Source organism: Lycium ferocissimum, chromosome 12, assembly GCF_029784015.1.
Source record: "Lycium ferocissimum isolate CSIRO_LF1 chromosome 12, AGI_CSIRO_Lferr_CH_V1, whole genome shotgun sequence".
Classification (NCBI taxonomy): Eukaryota; Viridiplantae; Streptophyta; class Magnoliopsida; order Solanales; family Solanaceae; genus Lycium; species Lycium ferocissimum.
This window is the reverse complement of record NC_081353.1, coordinates 14,804,010-14,814,917: the sequence shown is the minus strand read 5'-3', so window position 1 is coordinate 14,814,917 and position 10,908 is coordinate 14,804,010. Positions and strand designations below refer to the sequence as shown.

General features: G+C 31.2%; 1 protein-coding gene across 1 annotated transcript; it reads left to right on the top strand.

Moving 5' to 3' along the window:
- Positions 1–8,132: 8,132 nt before the first annotated feature.
- Positions 8,133–10,231, top strand: LOC132040205 (putative F-box/LRR-repeat protein At3g28410). Its single transcript, XM_059430833.1, has 2 exons — positions 8,133–9,092; positions 9,944–10,231. The coding sequence occupies exon 1, from the start codon at positions 8,251–8,253 to the stop codon at positions 8,956–8,958; it is 708 nt and encodes a 235-aa protein (XP_059286816.1). The 5' UTR covers positions 8,133–8,250; the 3' UTR covers positions 8,959–9,092; positions 9,944–10,231.
- The last annotated feature ends 677 nt before the right edge of the window (positions 10,232–10,908 follow it).

The window sequence follows — 10,908 nt, the reverse complement described above, 5'->3', positions numbered from 1 at the left end:
AAAATTTCGTAAATCTTCCCCCAAATACAAACAAAAACCTTTATTTTTTAACAACTTTCGCACCTACTTCAAATTTTTTGAGATCTTATTTAGGGTCATCAAATGTCATTATTTACTTATTGAGATACCATACACTTCGTGCTCTTCTTTGTCAGCTATTCCTTTGTGCATCAACGGAAAATTTTTCGAGGTGTAACAATAAGATCTCAGTAAGTTATGTCGAATTGCGAACCGATACAAAATGTTATCTCGTCGATGATATTTTTTATACAATATAGCGCGCAATAGTGTATAAGGTTGTCAGGATCTGAATTCTACATCTCTTAAAGCATGTTGACTTAGAAAAAATTACCAATTGGAACGATATATCTTGGTAAGCGTAAAGCCTCTTGGACGTGCAGTCTAGGCATCAGAAGATGTCACGCCATTTAAATACTAAACGGAAGTTGTCACAATCTATATGTCTTTCTTGACAAAATTTATATGAAAAATTCTGAAAAATTTAGAATGCCTAAAGCATATACAAGTTCTTGGGCAACTTGTTCATAATCTTGATATGGATTAAATCAGATTGATAACTTGAATATTATTGGAGCTCTTGGAGAGTTTCCAAAACCAGTACATTATCTACTGAAAGAAGTTGAAATGAGAAAATTGAATTGGTCCTGAAGTACCATATCTTTATACAATTGATGCATTTATATATCTTGCTATAACTATGAGCATGATATAGTTTACTCTATATGGAGATATTGAAATAAGATCAATAGCATACTTCAAATGAAAGTCGACATGAATGTGTTTATCCTAACAAATATTGTCAAGTGTTTTGGATATACATGGCATTCATCTGATCGACATAAGAGTTATATACAGATATGTTATCTATTTTCATGAAGAATTACTGTCATAACATGTTGTTTTACATGGCAGTCAAATTGTAGAAAGATAACAACAGTTTATAAACCAAGTCAAGAATGTACTTGACGTGATTGCAACAATATTGTATGACGATGAAACAGATCTATCTAAGGAATGAAGATGTTGATGTTCAACCAGTTCGTCGAATGATCATAAAGACACTACCAACATCGACATATGATATGTTTGTATACAAGATTGGAGTACATGATTACCAGAAGAATGGTGATATTGACAATCCTGCAGATTTGTTCACCAAATCATTGCCAACTTCAACTCTTGAGACGATGTTATTCAAGATTGGGATGTGAAGACTCTGACATCTGAATTTTGATCTTCGTCAGGGGGAGTAAATATGTGTCGTACTCTTTTTCCCTTAACCATGTTTTTGTCCCATTGGGTTTTCCTGGTAAGGTTTTTAATGAGGCAGCTCTCAAAGCGTATTACTAGATATGTGTACTCTTTTTCCTTCATTAGGACTTTTTCCCAGAGGGTTTTTCCTAATAAGATTTTAACGAGGCACATCATCTTATTAATGGACATCCAAGGGGGAGTGTTGTAAGTTGGATGCCCATCACGTGAACTTGGGCACCAAGAATGCTTGGGCACCTATAATACTTGCCCATCAAGTTGTTAACTTATTTCCTCCTATAAATAGTACTTCATTTGTAGAAATTAAATAGACAATAAAATCTCTCTTAAGTTAAAGGTTGAATAGTATATCAGTCTCTTTCTATATATTTAGTATGTTTGGTGTATTTACTTTATAGTATTTATTTTATAGCAAAGTTCCTGTAAAATAAATACACTCAAGATGAGCTAAATAAGTTAAGAGGGTAAATATTTTTTTCTCTGCTTTCTGACGTGGAAAGTCACCTTGGTATTTTATCTGATTGTGGAGACAATCTTTCTTGAAATCCGAGAAACTAGAAGGGTTCAAAATGGAACATCGATCTAAGTGCGAGTTGAATCAAATTGTTGCACCCAACCTTCTTTTTGAGTTCCTGCTCCGACAGCGCAACAACTGTTCAAATTTGATACTACTTCTTTTCACTGAGCAGCCTCTCGACTTCCACATCAAGTCCGGGGAAAAATAAAAATTTAGCGACTTTGTCGAAAATTTTGTATGTCGATTGATTTTAGAGCAATAAAAATTTAGTTCAGTAACTTTTGTATTTGTATTTGTGTATGTATTTATATATTAGAAGACATGGTTTCAAGATGTCTGTTTTTGGTCAATAAATGAAAAAATTGAGGCTACTATAGTCTTTGGAACACATTGCAAGATTAGCTTGCTTAGGGAGGTTGTATTCTCTGGTTTGTTTGTTGGACCTTATCAACAACTCTAGAAAAAGTCCACCTTTTCCTTTGTAATTATAGATAATGCCCTCATTTGAAATAAATGTTGAACGTATAAGGTGGGGCCATTGGAACTTTCAAATTGACACGTGTGACAGCTACTCTAATTTCCTCCATACGGATAAATACTTATATATACCCATGTTTATTATAATTGTTAAGTAATTTAATGATGAGATAATTTATATTAATTAATCATTACTTATTAGTAAATACTAAAATTTTATGAATAAACACATGTCATAAATTCTCTCCTCATAAATTCTCTCCCTTCCTTTTTATTTAGCCTTGATATTAAAGAACTTTTACTTATCCATTTTAGCAAATTAAGAGAGATTTATTATTTTCTTTCAATATTATCAATAGTTAAATTTAGATTTTCAAAGCATAATTAATAAAATTAATTAGTAAAATAAATCCCTAATAACTACTTTCTTAAGAGAGTATCAAGGCAACATAATCAAATTAAAAAACGGAGGGTAAACACCGAATACGAATAAATTTTTACCTTTGTGAAGGGTAAACATAATTCACTATTAAATAACGTGGAATAATTCGCTATTCTTTTATGTGCAAAAGAAATCACCCAATATTTATTAAGTCTAATGGTCCTATGAGTTATTGATATTATATATTCTAAAGCTCAACTTTGGGTTTAATGAACTTATCAGAGTTTATATTCTAACTAATATTTATTAACATAAAAAGGATAAGAACTGATGACATTTTTTCTTTGAAAGTAAAAAGAAAAGAAAAAGTTCTTTTATCCAGCCTTCAAATACTTTTATAAGATTAATAAGAAGTTTTTCAATTTAAATATATCGAATTGTTTTTTTATAATTAAAATGATGTTACGAAAAGAAAGAACATGAGCTCAATTTTTTTTACTTCTTTCATTTAAACTTACGATGTAATTTGACTAAATGTTGACATACAATTTTTCACTCTTTCATAAACTAGGAAATTTCACTTGGAAAAAAATGTTTCATATTAACATTTTTGAGTCCGTAACTATGGTTTTCAATGTACAAGATGTTGATAAAATAAGATTTGTAAGGTTAAATATAGATAGTGATGTTTTAAAATGTAAAAAGTAATATCATATAAAGTGAAAAGGGTAATAAATTTAACTTTTTCAATGTAGGCGTGGGCCTGTACTCCTCAGAGGTAATCAACTGTAAAGTTAAAAACATCTTCGCTCACGGCTTGCTATATTCCTAGATATAAATTAAAAGTTTAGAATTTAGAAGATCAATAGAATACGCATATTCTGATATTTATTATTTTGACAAAGATATATTTATAGTTTCAATTTTTAAAATATTGGGCACGTGTTGGCGCGGGCCATTCTCACCTAGTTTACAAAAAATAAAATAAAAAGTTAATTGACAAGTTAGATAACCATTCGAAAAATTATCTCGCATATACCACGAGAAATGGTTATGTTTCACCCCAAGAGAGCAATATTGAATGTAAGGAGGATTTTTCCGATAATGTTCTCTGCGATCACGACCATGGTCAAGAAGATCATTATAGCGCTGCTGAAAATTTCGTTAAGTTTTAATACTTTATAGCGCACTGATGAACATTAATAAAATCGTTTTACGTGTTAAAAATATTGCGGACCAAGGCAAGGATATAAGAACACGTTATAGGATATCTAACAATATTTAGAAGCAAGTCGCAGGGCAAAAATATCACAAAAAGGAAGATCAAGAAAAAATCAAAAAATGAATAAAAATAGATATGTTATCAAGCCTGCCACATGATCATGTATGCTTGCCAAGCAACAGAGTACGCATCACACGAGGGAAAGATGGCTACAGGTGTGTGGACGCTCGACCATGTAACAACCAACCCTTAGTTTTAAGAGTTAGGGCTCCGTTTTAGTATTTGAGATTTTGTGCTGGTTAATATAGCATCTGGACATGTTTGAGGAGTTGGAAATATTTTCCATTTTTTCAGTTATATTGCTTACTAATTCACATAATATAGACCTAATTATTCAATTGGTAATTGTATATTCCTAAAAGAGTTGTCTATATTCTAAAAATATCATCATTAAAGAGTTGTCATGATTGAAAAAAAGATGAAAAATTAAATAGGAAGAGAGAGAAAATATTTTAATATATTTATGGATAAGTTATTAATTATATAAACTATGGTTAGGGCCTTGTTTTAATCAATTAAATTTTAGTCATTAATTCTTGCCCATGATATGTATCTCTAATCTAAGGTAGAACTTAAAGAAAATGGAGAGATGAGAAATGAAGAGGAACCCAATCTCATGATCAAGTATGCCTGCCAAGCAACAGAGTACGCATCACACTGAAAGATGGCTACAGGTGTGCGGACGCTCAACCATGTAATAACCAACCCTTAGTTTCAAGAGTTAGGGCTCCGTTTTAGTATTTATGATTTTGTGCTGGTTAATATACCATCTGGACTGGTTTGAGGGGTTGGGATCCAAGGGGTTATGGAAACCCAAATTGAAAATTCCGATTTTTATTAAAATATAATGAATCCCATAGAAAATGCTTAATTACATACGCAAACCATAGACTTTATATTCTATATAGATAATAATATAATTTATTTAAATATAAACTAATAAAAGGAGTAAATTTTAAAATCTTTCGAACTAGAACCTTCTAACCTTTACTACTAAGTATAAAAACTTGAATTAAGTTAAATTGGATATAGTCATATACAATGTTGGTTTCTCATTACCGGCTGCCTCTACCTTTAGGATTTTTGTTTTTTTTTAACTACCATTATACTTCAGAGCTAATTTACTTGCTGTTCTTTTAATTCGTTTAACATAATGAAGCCTTGGAACGGAACTTGTAAGAGTTTCTAGCATTGTCAAAATCATAATTCTCCACGTATGGTAGTCGAAGTTGAACAAGCCGGTATTACCGACTTACCGCAGTGCACAAATCAAAACCTAAATTTAAAATGCCGAATAATATAACCTTTCGGTCCATTTTACTTGTCATGTTTCCCTTAAGATAACATTAATAAAAGGGTAATTTGAATAAATTATCCTTATATTTCTTTGATCTCAATTTAATATTACTCTCTTTTTCACCAAATTAATCTCTCTCCACATTTAGGGTCTATTTGGAAAGCCACCTGGTAATTGGAATTGGTGTGATTACTAAGGTAGCAATTACACAGCCTAGTAGTTACACAAAGATAGTAATTGGAAGGACCTATTTGTTTGTTATAACATAATTACAGTGTAATTACAAGCATACTATTTGGTTGCACATGTGTAATTACAAAGTTAGATTAATTTAAAAGTAAAAATTAATACTTGACAAATATGTGCATTTATAAATGATATATCAAATTAGGTATTTAAGATACATATTGTTTCTTTAAAATATATTACTTAATAATCACATATTTGTAATAATATTGTAAAAGTAATTGTAAATTAATAATGTTTTAATTTAATTAATTATAAAAATTAAAAGCACACATTTTTAAGAACATCATGGGTTGGATGTTTGACAAAAAAAATTTTAACATTTATACACATAATGTCATAAAAATTTAACAGTTATACACATAATGTCATAACATTATTCAAAAGTTTGACCAAAAAAAAAACTATCAATTGTAGTGGAAAATGAACAACATGCAATGTAAAAAAATAAGTGAATAGTACTAAAGCAAATAAATTGAATAGAAAATATAACCTAAATTCAACAAAAAAAAAAAAAAAAAAAAAAGTTTAACACGACACTTTTATGTCAAATTCCAACATAACATAAAATAAGTTCCAACATAACTTAAGTAAATATAATTCAAAAGAAAGTGAAAACATTTATAAGTCTATAACCTCATTCAACAATGAAATTCTACTTTAATAGCATCACTCGTTATATGTCAAGTTTTTAATGACTCATTCTTTCTAATATTTGGAAGTGTAATTTCAAAAACTAGAATAATAACGTAGTTACGCTAAATGAAGAAAATAAGAGAAAAGTTAAAAAAATAAAAAAAATAGAGCAATTGCATGGACTCACAAGAAGTAAAGGTTGGGAAATGAGAAGAAAGAAAATAAAAGATAAATAATATTAAAAAAAATGTAAAAATAAAAAAAAATTAAAATTTAAAAGGAAAAAAGAAATTAAAGTAATAGAAATAAAAAATAAATTAAAAAGAAAAGAAAAAGAAAATAAATTAAAAAGTAACCCGGTAATTACGGGGTGTAATTACATTTGATTCTCAACCCCCTTGAAAATTGGAGCGTGTAATTACCCCCTCCCAATTACATGTTGACCATGTAATTACTTGGTCTAACAAACATGTTAAAATGTGTAATTACACCCAATTACACTTAATTACGATTACATGACTGTTTTCCAAATGGGCCCTTATTGAGTAAAGGTAAAGAAGGAAACTAATAATTAATTTATCTTGATTTTCAAAAATGACAACTATTTCGGACCATCTATTTCTAGTAAAAACGACAAGTAACATGGACCAGCTGGCGTAGTACATATTCTATAAAAATATAGTATTTTTAGAAATTGAAAAACCTAAAACTAACTAACTACAGTTTTCATACCATACCACAATATACCACGAACACCTTAATTATAACGCCAACCGCAAAAGGAAAAAAGAAAAAGAAAAACCTAAAGTAGAAGGGAATCCTACAATTTCGGTAAAGAAAAGCTAGTAGAAGAAAGAAAGATTCTGATGAGCCTAATCAAGCACACCAATTTAAATACAAATTCTATTGGATGTAAACTTAGTAATAATTTTAGGATTACAAAATTTGCTTACATATTCTTGTAAGTAAAGAACACAGAAGAAAAGTGTCCACCTGTCCATAACAACTGGTAAAGACCCTTCTTTGCTGCCTAAGTTGGATTAAAAAATTGAATCTTAATATGTTTCTATTGGTGTTTTTTAAGGTCTTTAATCGCTAACTATTAAGGTGTTCTCCACACCCCCCCCCCCCCCCTTCCCCCGGAAATTGGTTATGTATGCCAATTTTAATTAGGAACATTGATTAGAGTTTTTAGTCATGCCTATGCTAGAGTGAAAGTCTAATCTTTATGACCTTTTTAGAAATTAAGATATGATGTTCTTTCAAGTTTGTAGCAGTTTAATATTTATATACGAGAGATTTTTGTTACTCTCTGTGTTCCAATTTGTTCTTATGTCACTTGTTGCATAAATGCTTAGAAACACTTACCTTTAAATTAGAAAGGCCATATAAATCACAGTGAAAGATCACCAAATTTCACTTTGAAAGCAACTATATATCCAACTGAAGAAGGAAAATTGAATATTATTCTCCTTAATATTTTTGCAAAAGTAACTGAGCACTTTGATTTAAGGTTGCAGCAGTTTGAAGTAGATGAATTCCTTACCAGTAGAGCATAGGATGAGATACTAATATCTTTTTCTTTTCCCATGATGTTGCTGGTTAACATTGTCGATTTGTTTACTCGTAGATTATACTCCCTCTGTTCCAAACTAGTTGTCATGTTTCACTTCTCAAGAGTCAAATTATGTGAACTTTGACCAACATTTTAAAACGTGTTTTTTTTTATCATATTGACATAAAAAAAGTTACAACTTGTAGTACTTTTCGTATAGCTTTTGACTTAATCGTAAAATACTGAGTTAATCTAATTCAATTTAACTTTGAAGATTAGTCAAATTGATTCTCGAGAAGCGAAATATGACAACTAAGCTGGGACGGGGGAAGTACTAATGATTTGGTGTTTAATGCAGGATGATTGTATTCTAGTGGTTATTCTATCTAAATTGCAAATCAAAGAAGCTGCAAGGACAAGTGTCCTTTCACATAGATGGGAAACTGTTTAGAAATTTAGTAGCTATTTAGATTTCGATGGTTCGGAAACCTTGAGAAATATTATATCAGTTGAAAATGCGAGCCGTAAGTACATAAATTGGGTGAACCATGTCTTGAAATCACATATGGCGTCTATTGTGGAGGATCTAAGAATTACTTTTGGTTTGCGGGAAAATCATGCTAATGAAATCAATGAATGGATACATTTTGCTATGTTCAAAAACGTTAAGAGGTTGAAATTGGACTTTTCATCTTTATTAGGGTATGACTGCTATTCCTACTACACCTTTCATGAATTGTTCCTGCAATTGCTGTGCAATATATCTGGTTTCGACAGCCTAATTTCATTAAGCTTGAATACTGTTGTTGTCACAGATGATACAGTTACTCGTATTTTATCAAATTGTCCGTTGCTTGAAACGCTTGCATTGAAAAATACAAGATCTCTTTGGAGTTTAGTTGTTAATGGTCCACCACTCAAGTTAAAGCACTTGAAGATTAAGCATTGTTTTCAATTAGCAGTTGTTGAGATTTTAGCAGAAAACCTCGTCTCTTTCAAATATCTCGGGTCTCTCATAGACATCTCTTTTGGAAATGTCCCCTTGCTCTCGGAAGTTCTGATCGGAGGCGATTATGTTAAGTACTGGGTTAATCAGCTCGACCAATTGTCATACGATTTGTCTCAGCTACACACTCTTACTCTGAATCAAAATTACATGGTTAGTTCATCTCATGCCATGTTATCTCTTGATAATCCTTCTTTCTTTTATGGAGAGTCTCTCAAAGCTTTTTTATTGTTTTTGGCTATGTTTCTAGGGAATGTTTCTTGTTGATCCCTGTAGAGTTCCCTGAGTTTAGCAATCTCAAGCATTTGGAATTGAATTTTCTTGAAATCAACTATCAGAGTCTTGTCGTTCTAGTTTCCTTGTTAAGAGCATGTCCTTGCTTGTATTGCTTGAAGCTGAAGGTTAGTGATTACTTAACATTGTGATTTATAATGTATCTATATTAAATATTGATGAGAAAGGAAAAAGATGTAAAAAAGCAAATTCGTACTAGTACATGATGAAATTAAAAAATGTTTGATGACTGGGATTGAGGTCTAGTTGTTTGATTGACTTATGATGAGCTGGGAAAAACATATGTATATTATGTATATTTGAACAATGAAATTAGTATTTATGGTGTTATCTTATGTATATGGTACTTGTTAGTATTTTGAGTTAATAGTTGTAAGTTTTATATACAAGTCATTGCTTGATTGACAATGTAGAGCTATTTTTCAGGTAAAAGAAACATGAGTAAATAGGGGTGGACTGTGTTATTAAACAGTTTTGTCAATAAAATTCATATTTATCGTGCTTTTCTTATGTATATGGCTAGCCTTTTCTGAGCTGTGGTTCCAGTGATAGGCACTCAATTTCTTTTTTTGGCTATTCTTTTCACGATTTGCTAAACTAGTTGGAAGTTCTACTATCATGTTTACTTTTTTCATTGTAAGTTTGCAATGACCTAGTTGAATTTTGTTTCTTGCTTAGAAAAGTTTGCATTTGTTACTTGTATTTAGAATTGAGAATCTCACATTGCAAAATTTTTATCCTGTACTTTAGTTTTGTCTTCTGATGATGATAAGTGATTAGCTACTTATGCTATGTTTTTTGTTTTCTTCCCTTCAACTTTTGGTGACAGTAGAAACTGCGAGATCACAAACTGTGGAGTTATTCAGTACGTCGTCATAACTAAAGATTTGCTCTTTAACTATCTGTTTTCCTTTATTCGTCAACCTACATTGCCTAAACCTCTTTTCTTCCATGATAGCAAGTTGAAAGACGTACACATAAATGTTTGAACTCGTTGGCTGGAATAGAGAGAAACCTGATATTCAGCTTGCGACATACCTGTAGCTGACCGTTATGTCACTAGACAAGATTATTATTGATCTGTGTTACCACAAGAAACATTGAAAATTTCAACGGAGATTGGAGACGAAAAAAGAACTCGAGTACTCTAAGGAGTGTGCCAGGTAGCTCCAGTCAAAATTACTACTAGGGGCTGTGTTATTGATACGTTAAAACATTTCTGATTGTTTTTCATATAGCATCCAACAACTGGAGAAAACTATATGACCTTAACATACCATAGTTTCTATATTGAAATTTTACTCTATATGTTAGCCTAAAGTGAAAAGTATCACATTTTAGCCCAATTTTGTGTCACGCCCCAAAATCCACCCTAGACGTGAGCGACATCCGACGTCATGAACAACATCGGAAGAACCTAAAAGATGCACTAACAACACTTGAACCCGCCAGTTGAATATTCACCTCCAACAAAGATAGATAAAATAAATACAATCAAATCATGATATATGAATTAAATCAGTGGAAGTCTTTAATATTATAAAATTAAATCAAAACGTGACGAACACCCAAGAGTTAAACAAACTCAACCACTACCCATAAGAATGTGTACTATGGAGCTCCTAAGATAAAAAAAAAAGTAATTGTCTGACACATCGGGACGCAGCCCGAAGAAAAAAAACTAGAATAGTAAATAAATATGATAAGGGGTGTCCTACGAATGAACATGTGGGCTCACCAAGTCAGCAGCAACAACAAGTCCTTCCTAAGCGTTTTGAGTATCAAGAACCCGCTCTTCTCCATTACCTAAAATACCATCAAAAACAACAATGGTATGCCTGAGTACTTCGTACTCAGTGAGTGCCTCGGGGACAACAAGTAATATGAAAATAAAGTACAATAATACTTAAAGAAATCAATTCT

Excerpts from the sequence above, each read along its gene's own strand:
- LOC132040205 (XM_059430833.1), top strand. The coding sequence starts at position 8,251 with ATGGCGTCTATTGTGGAGGATCTAAGAATTACTTTTGGTTTGCGGGAA.